Source organism: Microcaecilia unicolor, chromosome 8 (genome assembly GCF_901765095.1).
Source record: "Microcaecilia unicolor chromosome 8, aMicUni1.1, whole genome shotgun sequence".
In the NCBI taxonomy this organism is placed as follows: domain Eukaryota; kingdom Metazoa; phylum Chordata; class Amphibia; order Gymnophiona; family Siphonopidae; genus Microcaecilia; species Microcaecilia unicolor.
In genome coordinates this window covers 225,246,807-225,272,899 of record NC_044038.1, presented here as the reverse complement: position 1 = coordinate 225,272,899, position 26,093 = coordinate 225,246,807, and the positions used below count along the sequence as shown (strand labels likewise).

At 45.1% G+C, this 26,093-nt stretch overlaps 1 protein-coding gene across 1 annotated transcript in view; it reads left to right on the top strand.

The window, feature by feature from the left end:
- Positions 1 to 265: 265 nt before the first annotated feature.
- SLC12A5 (solute carrier family 12 member 5) overlaps positions 266 to 26,093 on the top strand; it is a gene marked incomplete at its 5' end in the record, with an annotated part of 169,621 nt that continues 143,793 nt past the window's right edge. Inside the window, 4 exon segments of the mRNA XM_030213464.1 lie at positions 266 to 379; positions 2,287 to 2,471; positions 3,492 to 3,585; positions 3,588 to 3,623. Of these exon segments, the coding sequence (XP_030069324.1) occupies positions 266 to 379; positions 2,287 to 2,471; positions 3,492 to 3,585; positions 3,588 to 3,623 (429 nt within the window).

Genomic DNA, 26,093 nt, shown 5'->3' with positions numbered 1-26,093 from the left:
CAAGCGTGCTCTTTGCTACGTTTACCTCCCAAGTGAGGAAATGGTCAGAAAGTCAAATTTTCCGGAAAAAAAAGAAAGTTGTATTGTTTTCTTTGAAAATAAAAGAAAATAGGAGAAATTTATTTATGATTATCTCATATCTCCAGACTGAGATTTTATGCTAGAAATAAATGAATATTTTGAACTGGAGAGATGGAAAGAGGGAAAATTCAACATCTGGATGACAGCAATGGAATATACTAGAGTTTGTGTTCTTTAACTTCACTTTCTGGTTGTGTCTTCAGGTGACGGAAACCCCAAGGAAAGCAGCCCCTTCATCAACAGCAGTGACTTGGAGAAAGGAAAAGAGTATGATGGAAAGAACATGGCGCTCTTTGAGGTAGGACAATGAAAAAAAGATTGTGACGAGAGCAACGGGGATCAGTTCGTAACTGTATGCTAATGAGCTTACATCAGCTCGCCTCCAGTGTTCCCTTCCCTCTCCGTATCCTACCCTTGCGGAAAGACAAAATGACATCAGAGGAGGGCGGGACACGGAGAGGGAAGGCAAGGGAAGGCTGGAGGCGACGCGAGCCGAGCCTGCCGCGGCTTCGACCTCAGGTATGGAGTGGAGGGAAGGGGAGGGGAGGATCGCTGGACATGGATGAGATGGGATGGGAGGGCAGAGGAGGGAAGGGGAGAATTGCTGGACATGGAGGGGAGGGGAGGGGGAAGAATCATTGGACAGGGAGGGGAGGGCAGGGGAGAATCACTGGACATGGAGGGGAGGGCAGGGCAGGGGAGAATCGCTGGACACGGAGGGAAGGGGAGGGGAGGATCGCTGGACATGGATGAGATGGGATGGGAGGGCAGAGGAGGGAAGGGGGAGAATTGCTGGACATGGAGGGGAGGGGAGGGAAGAATCATTGGAACGGGAGGGGAGGGCAGGGGAGAATCACTGGACATGGAGGGGGAGGGCAGGGCAGGGGAGAATCGCTGGACATGGAGGGGAGGGGAGGGGAGAAGCGCTCGACATGGAGGGGAGAGCAGGGGAGAGAGGCGAGAAAACGCTTAGAGAACAGCCTCCCTAGGGCCCGTTTCATTTGTTCCGAAACTGTCATTTTTGCTTTATATATATATATATATATGTTGTGTGTGTGTGTGTGTGTGTGTGTGTGTGTGTGTGTGTGTGGTTGGGTATGTAGCTAGGTATGAGCACTTAATCTGATGTAAGTTGCTGTTGCCTAAATGCCAGAGATATACAACTCAGCCCAGTCCTGAAGACACACGCAGCAGTCAGGTTTTCAGGGATACTCACAATGATCACATGAATGTGCATGAGATAGATTTGCATGCACGTGCCTCTATTTTATGCAAATTTATCTCATGCATATCATTGTGAGTATTCTGCCCACACTCCACCCAGGCCTCCCTCATGTGTATAATACCTGTGAAATATGCACTATCCCCCTGATATTTAAAGGCATTTAACTGGCCAGGATTGGCACCTGACCCAGTTCAATACCACTTAGCCAGCTTTCTGTCAATATTCAGTGGGACATGGCCGGCATGTCTGCTTCGCTAATCTCCAGAGATGGACCCATTCCCTGTGTGCTAGGAGCTCCTTGCATCAAGTACACACATACTCTTTCTCATGAGACTGTGCAAAGACTGGATAGCCCCCATCTTGCTGCTGGACTGCTGCCTGTATCTTATTATTGGGGATTTCTTAATTAAGTTGATAATGGAGTTGAAGTATATAAAGTGGAGTCCCCTAAGGTTGCTATCTGTATGCTAAGCTATGCTAATATTAGGTTTTTTCATTATTATTTTATTGTTATTAGTAGGTTTATATCTGTGGACCTAAGTAGACTTTATTCTAAGACCCACTACTGGCTGACAGAGATGCCCTAACTTTTCTAGCCTCCTACCTCCTAATTGTTTCAAGGGCCTATAAATCAGAGATCAGGCCAGGGCTTAGTGGGAGAGAGAATTAAACTCTAACTGAGGTTTCCTGTGACAATTAGCTGTACTCTATACTGATACTATGATAAACACTAAAATAATCCCTTTAAATGCTAGCCTATGTAGTTGTAACAGAGACTTTAAATGCTGAAAAACTATTCCCTGAACTGCCTTTGCTAAATAAGCAGAATAATTTAAAATAAAACACTATTTAAGTCTAATTTTCCCCAAATTTAAAGAAATTTCTCAGCAAATACTTACCGGTGGACTTTTTTTCCAGTCTGGAAGTCCTGTCACAGCACCTCTTCTGGATGGCCAGTGCAAGGGTATTGAGTGCCCTAGGCAGATCTTCAGTCTTGTGTCCTGCCCTGCCTCACCAACCAAGACCTCCCTGCCAACCTCAACATTCTTATAACAGCTCTAGGTGTGCTGTACTTTCCCAACCTATATCTTCTCATTGCAAGGGTCACAGGGCCATCAGTTCATGATGTTGAGTGCACCATGACCATGCTGAGCAACATTATGAAGTACTGTGCATTTTGAACGTTCTTGCAGGGCTGACCTTAAGAAAGAGGAGGAAGCATGGGAGGAAGTTGCAGCACAGGCTCCTGGGCAAGCTCAGTACTTTCTTGGCTGGCAGGGCCTGGGATTTTCTGCCAGCTATATTCCTCCTTCTGCCTGGCTCTGCTTGCTCTTTCGCCGCACCCCTTCACCAACAAAATTATTTAAAAAAAAAAGCTTTATAAACCAACTTCCTGACAATCATCCAATGTGATATATAATATGCACACATAATAGCCACATATCATAAAAACATTAAACATCAATTCTGGAACCCTAGGTCGCTACCTAGTTTACTTAGTGGTAGGGCCAAACCTGGAAGCAACAAAAGCATCTTGATAACAGTAGTTGATTAGGTTTCAAGAAGACCAAAGTCTTTCAAGTCTTACCGGGAAGGTTAGGGAATACTGATCTCAGGGGTCTTTAGCATGTCATGGTTTGTAAGGGTCCCAGTAGTTATATGACTACTACCTACTACTATTTAACATTTCTAAAGCGCTACTAGGTTACGCAGCGCTGTACATTCAACATAGAAGGACAGTCCCTGCTCAAAGAGCTTACAATCTACAGGACAAATGTACAGGTCAGTCAAATTGGGGCAGTCTAGATTTCCTGAAAGGTATAGAGGTTAGGTGCCGAAAGCAACATTGGAGAAGCTGGGCTTTGAGTAAGGATTTGAAGATGGGTAGGGAGGGGGCTTGGCGTAAGGACTCAGGAAGTTTATTCCAAGCATAGGGTGAGGCAAGGCAGAATGGGCGGAGCCTGGGAGTTGGCGGTGGTGGAGAAGGGTACTGAGAGGAGGGATTGTCCTGTGAGCGGAGGTTTCGGGCGGGAACGAAAGGGGAGATGAGGGTAGAGAGGTAATGAGGGGCTGCAGACTGAGTGCATTTGTAGGTAAGAAGGAGAAGCTTGAACTGAATCTTCTCTCTGTTATGGAAATGTGCAATTTGTTCTGCTTTTACTCTCTCTTCCCCTTCCATCAACAGGAGGAATGGTACCAGTCCCATGGTCTCCTCCCTCCTCAGTGGCCTGGCCAACTACACAAACCTACCCCAAGGTGTGCGGGAGCACGAAGAGGCGGGAAAAACAATGAAGGGAGCAAAGAAGAACCTGTCCAGGTATGTGGGGACCTGAGGGCTTAAGGGAGTTGGGGTTTTTTTGTTTTTTGTTTTTTTTTTACTGTGCTAATGTTCAAAGGTCTGCTTGGAGCAGAGTTATCTAGTGTTGGGTTTTCAAGAAGCTGACAGTGAGATCAAATCTCGTGCAGTTATTTTCAGGCCACCGTGGCAACCCCCTTAAATATTGATCATTCTTTGTCCCTGCTATTTCGGCCAGCAGGATATATGGATCTATAGAATCTATACTGAGGGCAGTTCCATAACTGGATGCTTGCATTCTGCTTGTAAATGCAGAGAAAATGAGCACTTATGAATGTGAGCTCCATAGCACTATTCTATAAGGGGCTGATATTCAGACCGTGGGAGCTGGGTTGCCTCCCGTGATCAGTGGCAAACCCGGAATTTCAATGCCAGGCTGTATCCGGCAACTGGCATTGAATTTCCAGGGGGTTTTAGGCCACTAAAAACAAATCCGGTTAAGCAGATATTCATCGGCTGTATGGCTAAGTTATAGTGGCCAAGATAGACCTGTATTTATGCGGGTCTTTCTGGCCGCTAAACTTAGCCGTCAGCCAATGAATATTGGCCATAACCGGCTATGTGCAAGACATAGCTGATGACTGGGCTAGACACTAAGGAGGGGGATCCTATGCATGGTGCCTAAAACATCCGCGTGGAAAAACATTTTGCCTAAGCGTATTCTAAGCGGTGCCTAGATTTAGCGCGGTATATAGAATATGCTTAGTTGATATCTCAGTGCCTAAAACACACAGATCCATTTACACCAATGAAAATAAGGCGTAAAATCCCAGCATGTAGATTTAGGCACAGAGGAGGAGATTCTATAGATGAAAAAATTGGCGCTGACTAAGTGCATGCTTATTAGGCGCTGGTTATAGAATAGGCTTAGTTCATATCAGTGGCATAGCTACGTGAGGCCAGGGGGGGGGGGGGGGCCTGGGCCCCCATAGATTTGGCCCTGGACCCCCTGCCGACGACCCTCTTGACCCCCCCTCCCGCCGTCGCCTGCCTTTGCTGGCGGGGGACCCCAACCCCCGCCAGCTGAGGAACCTCGGCTGGTGGGGGTTGGGGTCCCCCGCCAACAAAGGTAGGCGACGGCGGATTGGCAGCGGGAGGGGGGGTCGAGAGGGTTGTCAGGCAGGGGGGGGCAAAGTTGGTGGCAGCGGGGGGGGGGGGTTGGCGGCGCTGTGGGGGGCTAAAATGTGCCCCCTCACCTTGGGCTCTGGGACCCCCCTTCCGCCGAAGTCTGGCTACGCCCCTGGTCCATATTTTAGTGCCTAAATCTACGTGCATCCATTTTACACCAAGGAAAACATGGCGCAAATCCCAGCGTGTAAATTTAGGTCACGGGGCCATATTCTGTAAGTAGGTGTGGAAATTTCAGAATGCCCACAAAATGCCCATTTCCCTGCCCATAACCATGCCCCCTTTTGCCTGCGCACATTAGAAGTTTGGTGGCACATCGTTATAGAATACGCTTAGCGAGTTGTGCGCCTAAATTCTAATCAGTGCCAACTAGTGCTCATTATTGCTTGTTAAATGCTGTTATCAGCGCTCATTAGCTTGTTAAGCTTGTTAAATTCCACACACTGTTATAGAATCTGCACTGATTTTAGCATGGATTTTTAGGCGCGCTATATAGAATATAAGTACATAAGTATTGCCATACTGGGAAAGACCAAAGGTCCATCGAGCCCAGCATCCTGTTTCCAACAGTGGGCAATCCAGGTCACAAATACCTGGCAAGATCCCAAAAAGTACAAAACATTTTATACTGCTTATTCCAGAAATAGTGGATTTTCCCCAAGTCCATTTAATAATGGTCTATGGACTTTTCCTTTAGGAAGCCATCCAAACCTTTTTTAAACTCCGCTAAGCTAACCACCTTTACCATATTCTCTGGCAATGAATTCCAGAGTTTAATTACACGTTGAGTGAAGAAATATTTCTCCGATTCATTTTAAATTTACTACATTGTAGCTTCATCGCATGCCCCCTAGTCCTAGTATTTTTGGAAAGCGTGAACAGACGCTTCACATTTACCCGTTCAATACCACTCATTATTTTATAGACCTCTATCATATCTCCCCTCAGCCGCCTTTTCTCCAAGCTGAAGAGCCCCAGCCGCTTTAGCCTTTCCTCATAGGGAAGTCGTCCCATCCCCTTTATCATTTTTCGTCACCCTTCTCTGCACCTTTTCTAATTCCACTTTATCTTTTTTGAGATGCGGCGACCAGAATTGAACACAATATTCGAGGTGCGGTCGCACCATGGAGAGATACAAAGGCATTATAACATCCTCATTTTTGTTTTCCATTCCTTTCCTAATAATACCTAACATTCTATTTGCTTTCTTAGCCGCAGCAGCACACTGAGCAGAAGGTTTCAACGTATCATCAACGATGACACCTAGATCCCTTTCTTGGTTGTGACTCCTAACGTGGAACCTTGCATGACGTAGCTATAATTCGGGTTCCTCTTTCCCACACGTATCACTTTGCACTTGCTCACATTAAACGTCATCTGCCATTTAGACGCCCAGTCTCCCAGTCTCGTAAGGTCCTCTGTAATTGTTCACAATCCTCCCGCGATTTAACGACTTTGAATAACTTTGTGTCATCAGCAAATATAATTACCTCACTAGTTACTCCCATCTTTAGGTCATTTATAAATATCCAGGGAGAGGGCCATATTCTATAACTATGCACATAAATTTTAGAATGTCCATGGAACGCCCATTTCCCTGCCCATAACCATGCCCTTTTTTGCCTGCGCACATTAAAATTTAAGCAAACTGTGTTATAGAATGCACTTAGCGAGTTGTGTGTGTAAATTCTAATTATTGACAATTAGTGCTCATTATTGCTTGCTAAGAGCTGTTATCAATGCCAATTAGCTTGTTAAGTTTGTTAAGTTATACGTTATAGAATCTGCCTGGATTTTGGTGCGGACCTCTAGGCATGCTATATAGAATCTGGGGATAAGCAGTGATATTCAGCCTAGACAGTCCTTCTCTATCTCGCACTGAATATTAGCGCTTAGCCAGCTTGAGGCTATTTTAACTGGCCAGGAGCTGATCCTGGCCAATTAAATAGCGCTTCATATCAGGTGATAAGAGTACCCATTGTGCCAGTATTCTATAAAGGAGCCTGGGACACCCGGACATAATAGCCCTGACAAAACACCTTGTAACAAAATAGCCCTTGACAAAATGGCCCCTCCCACAAAATAACCCTAGACAAAATAGCCTCCTAGAAAAAAATAACACAGCACAAAAAAAAAGATGATTAAACTACAAGTGAAATCTGCACTGATAAAGGCTCCTACCAGCGTTGCATTGTAGAAAGCATATAAAAAGAAACAAAATTCTACCAGCTACCAACTGGTATTCTTGATCTGTTCTGCTGTTTAAGGAAACTATTCTTCCATCAACATACTAATTAAAAACAAACAAACAATATTGTCTTTATTATCATAGTCTTACCAACCTTGCAGTGGCGTTCCTAGGGGGCTGACACCCGGGGCGGATCGCCGATGCGCCCCCCCCCCCCCCCCCGGAAGTAACCTGTCCTGAGGCAGAGAAGAAGCATGGAACGAACGGAGGACAGGCGCGCACGGCACCCCCCCCCCAGCGGCGTGCACCTGGGGCGGACCTCACCCACGCCCCCCCCCCCTAGGAACACCACTGCCTGTTTGGCAAGGTAAGATTATTAGGAAAAAAATGCAGTGCCATATTCTGGGCAGCCTGATCGGGCCCTTTTGTCGGGGGGCTAACTTGTCAAGGGTTATATTGTGGGCAGGCCGTTTTGACAGTGGCTGCTATGTCAGGGGCTTTTATGTTGGGAGCTTTTTGTTTGGAACTTTTTTGTCGGGGCTATTTGTCGGGGGCCATTTTGACCGGGTACCAGAGTCTGGGGTGCCTAGATGCTGTTATAGAATAGACTTTCATCTCGCAGCATCAGAGCAGCCAAAAGGGGGGGCACCTTTATAGAATTGCACTTAACCTCGATTCTTGTGCCTAACTTTAGGCGCCAGATGTACACCTGCTGAAACCCGGTGTAAATGGTGGCACCCAAATTAGGCACGCTAAGACTGCATTCTAGAACTGTGTGCGCAACTCTTCAGAATGCCCCGACACGCTCATGGCCACGCACAAATTTTAATGAGTGCAAAGGAAACTTCAATAATTGCTTGGATCTAAGCGACATGGAAATTATCGTGCCTGAAAACGCTGAAGTTTACTCATGCCTTGACACAGCTTTATAGCGAAACTTTGGCCGCAGTCGGTGTGATTCATAGAAGTGGAAGAGCACTCCGTTTTTTTTAAAGCTAAGTCGTTGTTGGACTCCTTCTGTCTTTTTTCATGTTTAGGTTTGTTGATCCAGAAATTATATACAACTGGAGTTTTAACAATCTCTTGAAATCAAACAAAATAAAAACATGGAAAAGAAAATAAGATGATACCTTTTTTATTGGACATAACTTAATACATTTCTTGATTAGCTTTCGAAGGTCGCCCTTCTTCCTCAGATCGGAAATAAGACATTTGCTTATTTCCGATCTGAGGAAGAAAGGCAACCTTACCAAAAGCTAATCAAGAAATGTATAAGTTATGTCCAATAAAAAGGTATCATCTTATTTTCTTTTCCAGGTTTTATTTTGTTTGATTTCTATTGATAACCTTTAAGAGGGACTAACACAGCTACCACACCTCTCTACTTAACAATTCTTGGACAGGGTTTTTTAATGTCTGTGATGAGAGTTGAGGTGGGTAGAGGTGAGGGTACTGAGCTTTTTCCCTTGCAAAGATTTTTTTTGTATTTCTGAAGCTAGAAAGTACTTTTTGGCTTGCTATATGGGAGAGTATTTTGAATAAAGTGCTATAAATAAGTGTACCTACATTTAGGCAAGCCAAATGCCGGTTTACAGTAATATTCTATAACGCTTTCATACATAAACATTTACCTTTGGGCACCCAAATTTTGTCGATCTAGAAAGACATCTGAGGTAAATGCACAATATTGATCATTGCTCTGCTTTAACTGCACAGCTACCTTCTCTGAAGCACTGAGAATGTTCCAAACAGTTAATGCAGAGGCTTGGTATCTAATGTTCCTTGCCTTGATTGTAACACCTTAGGTGCCAAATCTTAACGCAGGTTAGCAAACAGGCCCCTTACTCTCAGGAAAGACATTATACATTGTGAACTGACCCAAACAAAAAGAATTGCTCGGATATTTTTGTACATGAATGTTTGGGGTCCCATGAGAAAGAGTCATAAAAGCATGTGTACCTCAGCTTTCACTATCAGAATCTCCTGGGCATTTGCAGACCATAGGAAAAAGGGTCAGAGTGAATGAGCTGATTACAGATATCAGTGAGCTAGGGGAGATGAGTTAGTCACAGTCAATCCGAGGTTATTAGCCTTGCTGTAAGTGACACAGATGATTTCTCGGTGTTTCTGCTAACCTGATTTGACATGGCACTCTCGTATTTTCTTGTCATGGCGCTTTATGTCATGCTACAGTGGAATCTCACTCAGAGTCCTTCCAGGCTCCGGGACGCAGTCCATTTGCATGTAAATGACTATACTGATGGATTCAAAAGTTATTCCCCTTCATCGAAAAGATTCCATTTCCTCTATACAGTCTGATCCCTCGTAGATCCTCAGTCCCAGCTCGGCATCACCGATGAGACTCTGTGAGTGGTGGGATAACTCTGTCATTATTTCTGCATAACAAGGTTCAGGAATGGTACAAAGCTCAGCAGCTTAAACTCAAAGTTCTTCGCTGAAAGCGAATTTATAGTTCAAAGCATCATGGGTATTTTGACTAGAGTACTTGATAGAGACTGCACTGGTAACCGGAAAGGAAGGCCAGAGATGAGTAGAGCGTGCTGTTGTGATAAGAGAGCAAGGAATGTATGCTGTGACCCTGGAGGAGCAGGCCACCCCGAGACCATGGTCCCATTCAAGGACTTTGCTTTAAGTTTAACTTCATCCTTCCTTTGAATTGAACAGAACCCCTTGCCCAACAATTTCGATAAATTTTTATTTATTTATTTATTAAGATTTACTTACCACCTTTTTGAAGGAATTCACTCAAGCACATAAGCACTGCCGTACTGGGAAAAGACCAAGGGTCCATCAAGCCCAGCATCCTGTCTCCGACAGTGGCCAATCCAGGCTTCAATAACCCGGCAACACCCCCCCCTCCCCAATTTTTTTAACAATGTTCAATGGACTTTTCCCTCAGGAATCTCAAGGCGTTGTACAGTAAGAATAAATCAAACATCAGCAATAGGCAATTAAAGCAGTAAAAATATTCAAATAACAATACAAAGTACGGCATAGTATATTACCTCAAACTACTCAAAATGGGATCAAACTGGTACCATTACCATTAAACTTTCTCAAAAAACCCAATTTTTATTTGGACCATTTCCCTCACAGATACATAATAGACTTTTTACAAACACCAGGACCTCAAAGCTTCCTAGTGAGACTGTTCATTCCTGAACAATTCCTCCCTTTTGATTATGTCCCCACTGTATCAGGAGCAAAGTTATATCATTATCACTACATATATTATACTACAATGTTAACACAATTCGTAATAGAACAAATCAACTTATGCATCCAGCTTTTCTTACTTAAGCGCACAACTATGGAATGCTCTGCCAAAGATAATAAAAACAACGAACGACCGTCAAAGTTTCCGGAAAGAACTAAAAACAAACCTGTTCAAAAAGGCATACCCCACCGACCCAACATAAAAACCTAAGTTTCTGCGACACTGCAGAACCAAAGACTGTAATGGACATACCTTAACCTTCATCCCCCCCTCCCTAACTTCCCCAATGTATCTACCAAACACAAACCCTCTTTTACCACAATAACACCTGTATTTGTTCATACCGCAACTGGCGAACGCTGTTGTGGTACCATGTAACTGTTCTTCAGTATATCCCTCAAATTCAGCTGCCATATTTTCTTGTATCTAACAACTATATTTGGCAAAAAAAAAAAAATTTCTCTTTTTCTTTTTATCTTCTTAGGAACCTTCAAAACTCAAAACTTTCAATCTTATGAAGGATCCTAAATACAATCACACACCTTCAACTTTATCCATAAACCAACTTCACATTTCTTATACCTCTTCCCGTTTCGCCTCAGCGGTGCTCATTTCCAATCTTTATTTAATGTTGGAAATGCATACTTGCACCAAATTCTTCATTGGCGATTAATATCGCAATAATTTCATGGCTTTTTTTAATATAATTTAATAATATCGTAAAATCTTCCTTGAGGTACTTATCTTAGCAGATAGTCGGACCGGGGGTTCTAAGGTGCCTTAGAACCCCAGGTCCGACTATCTGCTAAGTTAAGTACCTCAAGGAGGATTTTACGATATTATTAAATTATACATAGTAACATAGTAGATGACGGCAGAAAAAGACCTGCATGGTCCATCCAGTCTGCCCAAGATAAACTCATATGTGTATACCTTACCTTGAATTTGTACCTTACCTTGAATTTGTACCTGTCTTTTTCAGGGCACAGACCGTATAAGTCTGCCCAGCAGTATTTCCCGCCTCCCAACCACCAGTCCCGCCTCCCATCACCGGCTCTGGTACAGACCGTATAAGTCTGCCCTCCCCTATCCTAGCCTCCCAACCACCAACCCCTCTTCCCCCCACCTGCTCCGCCACCCAATTTCAGCTAAGCTTCTGAGGATCCATTCCTTCTGCACAGGATTCCTTTAACATTATATTTAAAAAGTCATGAAATTATTGCGATATTAATCGCCAATGAAGAATTTGGTGCAAGTATGCATTTCCAACATTAAATAAAGATTGGAAATGAGCACCGCTGAGGGAAGGGGTGGTACCATGTAAGCCACATTGAGCCTGCAAATAGGTGGGAGAATGTGGGATACAAATGAAACAGATAAATAAATAAATAAATAAATAAATTTTAATTGACAGTAAAGGGTATAAGCAAAGATGGAACATATAGATAGGTAAGAGAGTTAGAAAAGTTAGAGAGTAAGGTGTCTAATTTAAAGAAAGGTGCACATGAGGTCAGAGAAATTGTTAAATATTTTATCAGCTAGGGTAGGAGTGGGTAAACATTTTATTTGCCTTTATCTGCAACCACTGTGTGGTCTGTCTTACATGGGGCTCTGTGCCCGCCTTTAATGGCCAACCTCTAACTGGTGAGATTATGGGCGGCCCAGAGGCGGAGTTTGGGTGGAGTAGCTACCCAATCAGTTAGGGATGGTATTCAGCTAGGATCCCATATAAAGTTAGGATAGTAAAAAGGCTTTGGAAGTGTGGGGGGGGGGGTGGGGGGATCAGATTCCGGCAAGTTTTATGCAGGTCCAGACCAATATTCAGCTGGGACATGCATAAGTATCTGAATATTGGCAAAGACCTGCATGAGCTCCCTTCGAATTAGCCCTGGCCCTGGCCATGGCTCAGCACTGAATATCCGAGCTAATTAGCCAGTGATGATTAGCGTTTAAAAAAAACGCTGACCACTACCAGCTGAATATTGGCCGAATAGAAAAAGAGAGCAGATAGCCTAGTACCACTCTTTCCTTAAAAAATTTTTTTTCTTTAGATTACTCTTAAGTCTATCAACTTCATCCTCTGCCTCTTCAGTCCAGAGCTTCCTTTCAGCTTAAAAAGATTTGCCTCTTGTGCACTTATGCTATGAAGGTATTTTAAGGGAGGGGGGGTTCAATTTGAGCTACTGTTAAGATGTGTTATATTACTGTTAACCCCAGTTGTTAGTAACTATGGGACCTGCGCTAAAATAGCATGAGTTAGTGGTAAAATAACACATTTTAAAGGTAACACAAGTTTCAAGTTTAATAAAAGCTTGATATACTGCCTATGAGTAAGACTGTGTGGTGTGCAATATAAATTTACAATACAAGGGAAATGAAAGGAACTCCATTATAATATAGGAAAGCGATAGCTATTACAGGAAAGATGGATAATTTTGCCCCTAAAATGTCTCTATCGTATCTCTCCTCTCCTGACTTTCAAAAGTCTTTCACCTTGAATTTTTTTTTTTTTGGGGGGGGGGGAGAGATTGCCCACACTGACAGGCTTTTGCACTATGGTCCTGTTAATGGACAACAGAACAAAAGGCCCACAAGCCCTTTAACACTGATCATTTAGCAACAGCATGCTTTATAAGTGATTATTGATTTATTTGTTGCATTTGTACCCCACATTTTCCCACCTATTTGCAGGCTCAATGTGGCTTACATAGTACCGTCAAAGGCGTTTGCCCAGTCGGTTGATAACAAATACAAGGTTGTATAGTGATCGAATGAGGTATATGTGGAGGGTCGGAAGGGATGAAGGTTGTGTGTTGTCCAGTACGATCATTAGTCATACTGTATTGCTTGTTGAAGAGGTTTACGTGGGGTCGTTGGGGTAGGCCTTTTTGAAGAGGTTGGTTTTTAGTGATTTCCTGAAGTTCAAGTGGTCATGGATTGTTTTCACCGCTTTTGGGAGGCCATTCCATAGTTGTGCGCTTATGTAGGAGAAGCCAGATGCGTGAGTTGTTTTGTATTTCAGTCCTTTGCAGTTCGGGTAGTGTAGGTTTAGGTATGATCTTGACGATCTGACTCTGTTTCTTATCGATAGATCTATAAGGTCTGTCATGTATCCTGGGACTACACCGTATATAATTTTGTGGTCTAGAGTGCAGATTTTGAAGATGATCCGTTCTTTGATAGGGAGCCAATGCAGCTTTTCTTGAATTAAATGAAATACAGTCTTAGCACACACACTAAATAATTTAGGGGCCCTTTTACTAAGGCATGCCAAAAAATGGCCTGCGTTGGTATAGGCACGTGTATTGGAAGTGCGCAGGTCCATTTTTCAGTGCAGCTGCAAAAAAAAAAAAAAAGTCTTTTTTTTTGTGGCCAAAAATGGATGTGTGGCAAAATTAAAATGAGCATGCATGCATTTTGGGCCACAGACCTTACTACCACCCATTGACTTAGCGGTAAGGTCTCACGTGTTAACCGAGCGGTAATCATCAGCGTGCGTACACTGTCGATTACCGCCTAGTTAGTGCCACATGCTAGAAAATAGAAAATAGTTTCTGCCGTGCGTTTTGGATGCGCGTCAAAACTAGAATTACCGCCCGTGGCACACAGTAGTGGGGAGGCGGGGCTGGTGGTTGGGAGGCGGGGCTAGTGCTGGGCAGACTTATACGGTCTGTGCCCTGACAATGGCAGATACAAATCAAGTCTAAGGTATACACAAAAAGTAGCACACATGAGTTTATCTTGTTGGGCAGACTGGATGAACCGTACAGGTCTTTTTCTGCCGTCATCTACTATGTTACTATGTTAATTTGAGACACGCTGGACGCATGTAGCTGCCTACGCACCTTAGTAAAAAGGCCCCTTAGTTCTTCCATACAGGAAGAGTTTAATATCCATCCTAATGAATCAGCTCCTATATTTCATAGCTTTGTATTTTCTGGCAAACAGATACATATGGAGGAGGAAAGAAAATATGTTTATGTTAAAATAAATGGATGTTTAAGCTATGACAGTTCCTACAAACATATTTAGAAGACAGCAAATTTTAAGACAGTTAAAAAGAAACATTTCTATTTGTTTTCATCTGTTTTACCAAATGTATGTTGTTGCTTTAGGCTTTTATTTCTTTGAAGACAGTTGAGGCAGCTTAATTAGTGACTGTATATACATGTAATATAACATAACAGTATAAACAAAACATTAAGAGGTTGCTTTGGTAGAATCCAGGGACAGTCAAGCCAGACTCATCAGGGTTACAAATATGATTAATTTGCCTATAATGAATATTCACGATAGACCTATGCAGAGGGAGGACCCCAATGGAGGCTCTCTTTGGCAATCATCTGGCAAGCCAAAGCTATGGGGGTGTGGCATATATAAATTATGAAGATCTGTCAGCCAGTGGCAATCCTAGTTCGGCTGCCACCCAGGGCGGATTGCCGCTGCGCACCCCCCCCCCCCCCCACGGGGGTGCAGCGGCGTCCGTCCCCCAGGGTGCAGCATGACACCCCCCCCCCCCCCGGCACAATGACACCCCCCTCCCCGGCGCATCAAGCCTTCCCCCCCCCCCCCCGGGTGCATTCTTGGCTGCTGGAGGGTTCAGAAGTAACCTGTTCCTGGGCAGAGGGAGCAGGGAACCAGCGGAGCCGACAGGCACGCGGCTGATCTTTGCACCCTCCAGCAGCGTGCACCCGGGGCGGACCGCCCCCACCGCCCCGCCCTTGCTATGCCACTGCTGTCAGCTCTTACCTTAGCAGAGGGAAATTAAGGTTAACATGATCTGTAGCAATATCGTGGTGGGGGGGGGGAATTGCATAAATGCAGAAGCGGAGCCAGGTTGACGGCATGGGGGGGGGGGCCAGCGCCAGCGCACATTTTCAATGCAACACGATGAGAAAAAAAATAGGCTCCGGCAGAACTCCGTTTGGGGGAGCGGCCGCACCTAGCAACGCCACTGCATAAATGTGCACGTTTGTAAAATTTGGACATTTTTTCAAAGTGAAAGCGTGGATCTGCTTCTGCTTTGAAAATTTAAGCCCTGGGAAATGATGACACATATGTAATATTTTCAGGGTTAATTCCTGTTTAAGTTTTCTAAAGAATGCACATAAGTTCTTACCCCTCCCAATCCTGCCTCCTGGGAAAGAGAGAGAGAGAGATGCATGCACAATTTGATCGATTGATTATGACCACAATCTGAGTGTAGATATACTACAGTGGCTGGTCTACAGGTTTTCAACCCTGTCCTCAAATACTACTACTACTACTTAACATTTCTAGAGCGCTACTAGGGTTACGCAGCGCTGTACAAATTAACAATACCCCATAGCCAGCTGAGTTTTCAGGATATCCATAATGAATACATATTAAATATTTACAATAGTCACAGTGTAAACTGCTACTACTACTACTACTACTTAACATTTCTAGAGCGCTACTAGGGTTACGCAGCGCTGTACAAATTAACAATTAAGGACAGTCCCTGCTCGGAAGAGCTTACAATCTAAAGGACGAAATGTCAAGTTGGGGTAGATAAGTTTTCTGAGAAGAGGTGTAGTGATTAGGAGCCGAAGGCGACATTGAAGAGGTGGGCTTTGAGCATTGATTTGAAGATGGGTAGGGAGGGGGCACAGCGTATGGGCTCAGGGAGTTTGTTCCAGGCATGGGGTGAGGCGAGATAGAAGGGACGGAGCCTGGAGTTGGAGGTGGTGGAGAAGGGTACTGAAAGGAGGGATTTGTCTATATTGTTTTGGATATCCTGAACATTTGATTCAGTGTGGGTCACCAGGATAGGGTTGAAAATGCCTGTTTTAAAATGGTTAATCAGTGGCAGATGCATTATTGCCTCTAAGGGAGGGGTTCTCAAACCAGTCCTCAAGACATACCTAGTCAGTCAGGTTTTCAGGATATCCACCATGAATATGCATGAGAGAGATTTGCATGCACTATTTGCAAATGCCTCGTGGTGAACGTCCTGAATACTGGCAAGTTGGGTTCCCAAGGACTGGGTGGAAAACCCTTGATCCATTCACAACATATTCTGTGCCTCAACCTGACATTATCCGGTCTGTATTAAGAAGGTAATTCTATAAAGGAGCACCACGAATACGCCTATTCAGAGCCTATTCTATGAGGAAAAATAGGCAACTATTTCCTTTATAGAGTTGTAGCATAACAGGCAAAATACACACCAATATTTTAGGCTCGAGCAGTTACAGCAGCCTTAGAGCTGGTAAGTGCTTGCACCTAGGCTGTTAAAGAATGTACATATATCATAGTATTTTATAGTGGATATGCATAAATATGCAGTCCGCCCATGCTCTGTCCAAACTCTGCCCAGGTGAATGCACACGTGCAAACTACACACCATTGAATATTGTGTTGCACGAACAGAATAGTGTATAGCCGAAGAATGGTCTTTTATGCCAGTATATGTCAACATAAGCACATACATGATTCAAATACAGGAATTTACATGCATTCTTGCTGCATAACTCAAGGCAGTGCCGTATAGGATTACCCCCAAAGGGTGTACAGTGGGAAAATAGGTTAGGGCTCTTTAGCTTGGAAACGAGACGGCTGAGGGGGTATATGATTGAGGTCTATAAAATCCTGAGTGTGTTTTTCACTCTTTTCAAAAAATACAAAGACTAGGGGACGCTCAGTGAAGTTACACTGTAATACTTTTTAAGATAAATAGGAGGAAATATTTTTTCACTCAATGAATGGTTAAGCTCTGGAACTCTGGGTTTAAAAAAAAGGTTTGGACAAGTTCCTGTAAGGAAAGTCCAGAATCTGCTATTGCGATAGACATGGGGGAAGCCACTGCTATCCCTGGGATTGGTAGCATGGAATCTTGGTATTATTTGGGATTCCAGAATCTTTCTACTATTTGGGATTCTGCCAGGTACTTGTGACCTGGATTGGCCACTATTGGAAGCAGGACATGGGCTACATGCACCATCAGTCCGACCCAGTGTGGCTATTTTTATGTTCAGTTTTGTTCCATTTTAGCATGCTCTAACACGAAATTGCAAAAGTTATTTGATGTTTGTGCATGCTAAATGAAATAGTGTGCACTAGGAAAAACACTTAACTTGCCAGAACAAAATTCATCTGTTTTATTGACAGTTGAAAGGAGTGGGTAGAAGAATAATTAAATTGTGAATCAGTAGTTGCACTAGCAGTTAGCTTAGCGGGGTTTAAAAAAAGGTTTGGATGGCTTCCTAAAGGAAAAGTCCATAGACCATTATTAAAATGGACTTGGGGGAAATCCACTGCATATTTGTAGGATAAGCAGCATAAAATGTATTGTACTTTTGGGGGGATCTTGCCAGGTGCTTGTGACCTGGATTGACCGCTGTTAGAAACAGGATGCTGGGCTTGATGGACCTTCGGTCTGTCCCAGTGTGGCAGTAGTTATGTACTTATGTAACAGCACCTACCCCACTGCCCATCCTTGGAACAAGCAGAATTTTACCTGCTCCCCTGCCCCTCAACCCAGAAGCGTAGCCAGGTTGCGATGCCAAGGGGAACGGAGAGGCGTGCATGTGCTATGTAGGCTTGGGTATGCACTGTGTAGGTGCGATGAACTGCCTGAAAATAATAGGTCCCACCACCATCTGAAGTCCTTTTAGGGGAGCAGTCGCTCCCTTGGCACCCCACCTAACTACACCTCTGCCTCAACCCTCCCAACCCTTCTGCTCAGTGTGCTGCTGCAGCTAGGAAAGTGAATAGAATGTTGGGTATTATTAGGAAAGGTATGGAAAACAGGTGTGAGGATGTTATAATGCCGTTGTATCACTCCATGGTGTGACCGCACCTTGAGTATTGTGTTCAATTCTGGTCGCCGCATCTCAAGAAAGATATTGTGGAATTGGAAAAGGTGCAGCGAAGGGCGACTAAAATGATAGCGGGGATGGGACGACTTCCCTATGAAGAAAGACTATGGAGGCTAGGGCTTCTCAGCTTGGAGAAGAGACGGCTGAGGGGAGACATGATAGAGGTATCCTATATAATAATTCTCACCTCCAACAGGATGTGCCTGCCTGAAGTGGTCTGCTAGGCAGGCACGCACTGACCTCAGTGACATCAGTGACAGACAATTTGGCAAAGCAAAACAATCTGAGTGCTGGCCATTAGGACACAGGGTTGATAGGAGAGTTTTAAAAGACTGAAGGAACCAAAAGTGTTAAATGGGGGGGGGGGGGAGTTCTAAACGACTGAAAGACATGAACATTTGGGAAAGGAAAACAATCTGAATGCTGGCCATTAGGACACAGGGTAGATAGGAGAGTTTTAAAAGACTGAAGGAAACGAAAGTGTTAAACTGGAGAAGGGGGGGGGGGGGGGGGGGGGGGGGGGGGGGGAATGTGAATGACTGAAAGACATGCAAATTTGGGACAGGAAAACAATCTCAATGCTGGCCAGGGTACATAGGAGAGTTTTAAAAGACTGAAGGAACCAAAAGTGTTCAGGGGGGGGGGCAAGTTCTGAATGAATGAAAGAAATTAAAATTTACGAGAGGAACACAATCTGAATGCCGGGCATTTGTACACAGGGTAGATAGGACACTTTTTTTTAAAAATGAAGGACGTGAAAGTATTACATCTTGGGGGGGGGGGGGGGTGAGGAGGAAAGCAGTGGGGTATCCGGATACTGGGCATTAGGGCCACGGGGGTACATAGACTTTTGACAGCCTTAAGGAACCCAAAGTGTGGGAAGGAGGAGGAAAAGGAGGGGAGGGAACGGGGTGAGGGGCATTAGGAAAAGGGGAGGGGGCCCTGTCAAACACTCTCATTCTCACACACACACTGTTACACAGACAGTCTCACTCTGTCACACACCCGCACATTCACTCTGGCTCTCTCTCTCAAACATACACACTCCCAGGAAAACCTTGCTAGCGCCCGTTTCATTCGTTCCAGAAAACGGGCCTTTTTTACTAGTATAAAATAATGAGTGGAGTGGAACAGGTGGATGTGAAGCGTCTGTTCACGCTTTCCAAAAAGACTAGGACTAGGGGGCATGCGAAGAAACTACAGTGTAGTAAATTTAAAACAAATTGGAGAAAGATTTTGTTCACCCAACGCATAATTAAACTGGAATTTGTTGCCGGAGAACGTGGTGAAGGTGGTTAGCTTAGCAGAGTTTAAAAAGGGGTTAGACGGTTTCCTAAAGGACAAGTCCATAAACCACTACTAAATGGACTTGGGGAAAATCCACAATTCCAGGAATAACATGTATAGAATGTTTGTACGTTTGGGAAGCTTGCCAGGTGCCCTTGGCCTGGATTGGCCGCTGTCATGGACAGGATGCTGGGCTCGATGGACCCTTGGTCTTTTCCCAGTGCGGCATTACTTATGTATGTACTTATGTAAAACAGTCCCTCTCAGGACACTATGGGCTGGATTCAGTATATGGTGCCAAAAAACAAATCAGTGCTGAATGGTATTCTATAAAGTGTGCTCCAGGTTGGATGTCCTTTATAGAAAAGCACCTTAATCCACGTCCAACATTGGGTGCCAGCATTTACAGCAACTGAAACCAGGTATAAATCCCAGTGTGCAAGTTAGGCATGGATCCCCCGAAATCTATAACACTGTGCTTATTTTAAGGGAATGCCCCTGACCCACCCATGTCCCTCCCATCATTACGCCCCCTTTTCAGATCCACGCATAAATACTTAGCCACCAGCAGCGTAGCTACAGGTGGGCCTGAAGGGGCACCAGCCCACCCATTTTTTCCTCAGGCCCACCCAGTCTAATGACCCACAAGGCCCCCAAAACACCTCAGTGGCGGAGCTTCACTTCCCTCTCCCCCTCTTCTCCCCTCTCCCCCACTCACGGCCTGGCATCTGTCCCTTTCTCTGTGAGAAATGGATGCAGGGGCGGAGGGGAAGACTTTAAAAAATGTATTGTATTTATGTATGGAAAACTGTGCTATATATAATATACACGGGTGGGGGTGAGAAGGGCCCACCCAGGTTAACTCTAGGCCCACTCAAAATTGCAGGTCTGGCTACGTTCCTGTTAGCCATTATTCTGTAAACAGGGTGCGTAAATATAGTTCCATGCCAATCTGCTGTTTTGGGGCTTTTTTGGCACCTTGCTTCTGTTTTAATGTTTTTCCATGCCAAAAATAACTTATAACACTAGGTTCTATACATAGATTTCCCTAGCATTTGGGGGCCTCCAGTTAACTACCATCATACTTTCCCTCCCTACTCTATCTAGCACCCACTGTCCTCTAAGTATAATTCAGTATATTACTCTGGATGAGGAGGGGAGGGGGCAGCATCAGAGGCGTAGCTAGGTGGGTTACCATGGGAGCAGCTATTCTCCCAAATGGACTTCCAACAGTACCAATGCCTATTTTTGACATGATCTATTGCGTTTCAATTAAGCGGCGGCACCATCAGCAGTCCGCTCTCCGCTCCCCCCGCGCCCTCAACTTGACTACGCTTCTGGGCAGCATATATAAATAGTCGCTGCATACCTCCAGTAACAGGGCTGAGGGTTCTCTGCTAGTAGGTGACACGGAGTCCTGTGGGGCTGGTGGAAGTGGGAGAGATGAGTCGATGGGGAAGATGACTGGGAGATGAGTGTTTGAGGGGAGATTTGAGGAGTGACTTAGAGGGGCATTTTCGAAAGAAACGTCTAAGTTGGAATTTGGACATCTTTGTAAAATGTCCAAATTCAGAGGCGGGGAGAAGGTCATTTTCGAAAAAGATGGATGTCCATCTTTTGTGTTCGAAAATACCATGGTCGTCCTAGGATTTGGACATTTTGCAATTTGGATGTCTTTGATTTTCGACCATTTTCGAACACAAAGACGTCCAAGTCTAAAACATCCAAAGTCAAGCCATTTGGACATGGGAAGAGCCAGCATTTGTAGTACACTGGTCCCCCTGACATGCCAGGATAGCAATCGGGCACCCTAGGGGGCACTGCAATGGACTTCATAAAATGCTCCCAGGTACACAGCTCCCTTACCTTGTGTGCTGAGCCCCCCCAAACTCACTACCCCCACCTGTACACCACTACCATAGCCCTTACAGGTGAAGGGAGGCACCTATATGTGGGTACAGAGAGTTTCTGGTGGGTTTTGGAGGGCTCGCTGTTTCTTCCACAAGTGTAACAAGTAGTGGGGGGGTATAGGCCTGGGTCCACCTGTCTGAAGTGCACTGCACCTACTACTAAACTACTCCAGGGACCTGTATGCGCTGTAATGAACCTGAGTATGGCATCTGAGGCTGGCAAGTAATGTTGTTCATCACAATTTTGGGGGTTGGGAGGGAGTTAGTGACCAATGGGGGAGTAAGGGGAGGTCATCCCTGATTCCTTCCAATGGTCCTCTGATCATTTTGGGCACCTTTTTGTACCTTATTCGTAATAAAAACAGGTCTAGCTGAAAACGTCCTAGACGTCTTTGCTTTGTTCCATTATGACTCAAAGATGTCCAAGTCTAAGGAACGCCAAAGTCCCACCTTGAACACGTCTCTGATATGCCCCCTTGAGATTTGGACATCCTTGCAATGGACTTCTGACAAAGACGTCCAAAATGCGGTTTCGATTATACCAATTTGGACGTCTTTGTGAGAAGGACGTCCAAGTGCCGATTTATGTCACTTTTTGTACGTCCATCTCTTTCGAAAGGGATGGCGTGTTGAGAAGAGAGTGGAAATGGGGGGTTGGAGGTGAGCTTGTTGTATCTGTGCCAGTCGCCTTGCGTTGATGAAAGCGGTGACCGTGAAGTGACAAGTGTCTGTCTTATGCAGACTTTTTTGCCATACATGGCTGCAATGTTAATACTTGACTGTTAGTGGGGGAGGGGGTGAAATGAAAATGTTTGAGTTATATCAGGTGTCAGCGGCAGAAGAAACAAAAGACCGCTGCATGCCTGGATAATGTTATGTTTGCCAGTGTTGTTTTCTCAGTGAAAAGTTGGTGCCTAAACTGGGAGTATAGTTATTATTTGTAATGTAAACTGCTTTGACGGCTTGTCCAGAAGGCAAGTATATCGAATAAAATGCAAGCTTGAAACTACTACTACTTATCATTTCTATAGCGCTACTAGACGTACGCAGCGCTGTAAACTTGAACATGAACAGACAGTCCCTGCTCGACAGAGCTTACAATCTAATTAGGACAGACAAACAGGACAAACAAGAGATAAGGGAATATTAAAGTGAGGAAGATAAAATAAGGGTTCTGAACAAGTGAATAAGGGATAAAGCAGCATAAAAAAGGTGGGCTTTTAGCTTAGATTTGAAGACGGCCAGAGATGGAGCTTGACCTACCGGCTCAGGAAGTCTAGTCCAGGCATATGGTGCAGCAAGATAAAAGGAACGGAGTCTGGCGTTTGCAGTGGAGGAGAAGGGGGATGATCACTTTGAATTGACAGGGGCACCAGGCAATCAGATCCAAATTAAAGCTTAGGAATTCAAAACTGTTACCTAGAAAACAGAAGCAGCAGCAGCTGTGCGATGTAATCAGAATGAAAAATATGGACTAAAAAAGGAAAGGAAGAAAGCAGGCATTTGACTTTTGAGTCGAAAAGCAGGAACAGAGGAACATCTGGGTCAGAAATGGAGACCTCAGACTGAAGGACTCTCTGGTCCTCTAGAGGGTAGAGAAAAAAAAAGAAAATATGAATTCAGTGGGCAGAGTTAGTCTACATTTTATTGAAACCTTAAATTTTGTCACATAACAAAAATGTTCTGCTTCTGCTCTGTTTTGCTTTATTGCTTAACGTCAAACTCTGGCATGTCCCTTCCTTCTCATACCTTTCCTGATCTATCTTTCTGTTAACGTAAGTGAAAGATGTTGAATATTTGCTTCTTTACCCATTCCCATTTCAGCTGCCTCCTTGCACCATGACCCCTCCCCCCCCCCCCCCCCCCCACACACACACACACACACATACACAATTTGTTTTATATTTAGGTCTTCAATTTGAGGTCAAGTAGTCCACAGTGTAGGAATAATTGTCTGTTACTGTCTGCTCCAAGGCAAGGAAGAAAGAATGAACTGTGAGGATCTGGAGGGAGGGTGGAAAACATCTGTCTACTGCATATAGGGGTCATTTTACTAAGCTGCTGTAAATTTTGCACTTACAGCACAGTGAATGCCCAAATTACCATGCAGTAAATGCTGGGGGGCATGTTCACCATCTGCCCTGCATGTAGTGCACAGGGCAAACGGTTATTGCAGAGGCATCATGGTACATGCAATGCATTTAACGCCCTACATGCCACTAGCAGAAATATATAAATAATGAGAAACCACCAGCAGCAGTGGCTCTCCCAATCCCCACTCTCTCAGTACTCCCTGTCTTGACCCTCCTCTCTCTGCCTCCCCCGAAGCCACAACCCCAACCTTCCGACTCACACCCGGTCCCCTACAGCTCATACACTCTGACCCCTCGCTCACAAATTCCAGGTCCTCTGAGACCTGGGGACAGTCCCCTGAACTCCTCCAGTCCAACGACACACTCCTGCCACTAACAAAATCCATTCCCCATCCCTGGCTCTCAGGAAGCTGTCCCTTCCCTACCCTCCCCTAATCCCTCCAATCCCGTGCCACCCTGGAGGACATATTAACCCTGCAGACCCACAGGTGGAGAGAGGGGAAGGGAAGAGACGCAGCTTCCTAGGGGGTGGAGGAATTCAGGGGTTCCTGGGACTTGGAAGACCGGGAATTAGTGAGGGGTGTCAGGGTGCTTGAGTGGGGGGGGGGGGGGGAGGTGTAAGTCAGAGGGTCAGGGCTGTGGCTTTGGGTAGGGTGATTGCAGTGTTGAGACTTAGATTCGGGATAGAGGCCTGAAAAGAGGGAGATCGGGAGGGGCGTACCGAGTGTATGTGGTGGGGGGGGGGGGGGTTAGGAGTGCCATTGCATTCACTATTGCAGCCACACCATTGGACTGCTGGTAGCACAGCTGCATTTGCCGCCTCCTCTGTTAGCGCTTTTTGACACCAAGGCCCCTGTTTTCGCATGGACCTGCGCTGTTAATGCCACATTAGCTGGCTGACGCAGCTTAGTAAAAGCGCCCCCTAGTTAGGTGAGAGCAGTGTGGTTTCTGTGTAAATGAAATACCATGCAGGTTGTGCTATTCATGTATTTCTGGACAGAAACAGAGGTAGATGTGAATCGCTTGTTTACTCTTTCCAAAAATTCAAGGACTAAGGGGGAGGAGGGGGCACACAATGAAGCTACTAAGTAGTAAATTTAAAACACATTGGAGAAAATATTTCTTCATTCAACGAGAATGTGGTAAAAGCAGTTAGAAAAGGGTTTGGATAATTCCCTAAAAGAAAAGTCCATAAGCCATTATTAGGATGGACTTGGGAACATCCACTGCTTATTCCTAGGATAAGCAGCATAAAATCTGTTTTACTGTTCTGGGATCTTGCCAGGTCCTTGTGACCTTCTTGCAACACTTACATAGTTATGGAGAACTGGAAATAACTAACATTTGCACCCTCTTCTCCTTCATGACAAGGCGCTGTCCCTTCCACTCTTTTCATATTTTCCTCTTTACTTCAGGGTCTCTCTCCTTTTCTCTCTCCTCCGTTTCTGCCTGTGCCTCTGCTGTCCCTCCCTGTGTTCTGTGTCATTCTTTGGCTGTGCATGTCTCTTCCCTCCCTGCTTCTCTCCTTCTTCTGCTGGCCTGGTTCCATTCACTCTTCTGCTGACATGACAGGCAGATATTACCCTTGCTGCGCCAGATGTGTGAACAGAATTGGTAATAAGTATCAGAAGCGAATGTGCAGTGTGTGAACGTGTCTCCTGTTTCTGGGCAGCTGGCATTACAGTCCCTCTGCTCACACTGCATGGGATGCTGGGATGTTGCTTCAAAGTCTGCCCGGCTAAGCCTTTCCTCTTTCCTAGCAGATGAGTGCAAGTTTCCACCATGAAAGTGATAAACAGAGGCCTCCGTTTCTTTTCTTCTAACTACTCCTCCCAACTTAATACCAGCAGTGCAGGTGGATAAACCTATAGAATTGTGCCAGAGCCGGTGGTGGGAGGCGGGGCTGGTGGTTGGAAGGCGGGGATAATGCTGGGCAGACTTATACAGTCTGTGCCAGAGCTGGTGGTGGGAGGCGGGACTGGTGGTTTGGAGGCGGGGATAGTGGTTTGGAGGCGGGGATAGTGCTGGGCAGACTTATATGGTCTGTGCCAGAGCCGGTGGTGGGAGGCGGGACTGGTGGTTGGTAGGTGGGGATAGTGCTGGGCAGACTTATTCGGTCTGTGCCGGAACCGGTGGTGGGAGGTGGAGCTGGTGGTTGGGAGGCGGGGATAGTGCTGGGCAGACTTATACGGTCTATGCCAGAGCCGGTGGTTGGGAGGCGGGGATAGTGCTGGGCAGACTTATACGGTCTGTGCCAGAGCCGGTGGTGGGAGGCTGGACTGGTGGTTGGGAGGCGGGGATAGTGCTGGGCAGACTTATATGGTCTGTGCCCTGAAGAGGACAGGTAGAAATCAAGGTATACACAAAAAGTAGCACATATGAGTTTATCTTGTTGGGCAGACTGGATGGACCGTGCAGGTCTTTTTCTGCCGTCATCTACTATGTTACTATGTAATTGTGATCCTCAATTACAATTTCAAAGACTGCTCAAGATCCAGATATTATTTTTGTGATATATAAAATACAGTAACCCTAAACCAACATTTGCTAGAAACATCACAACGCTGGTGTGTAAATATTGCACAGTCTCAGATGTGCTATCAATGACTTTGGGATTTTTACATCCATGTGTCTGGTTTGTTGTAATGCAATTTCTAGTTACACTTTAATAACCCCCATTTCAGGTGACACTAGGGTTATTGACATGGTTTAAGATGGCAATTCAGAATCACAATTCTTTTTCTCA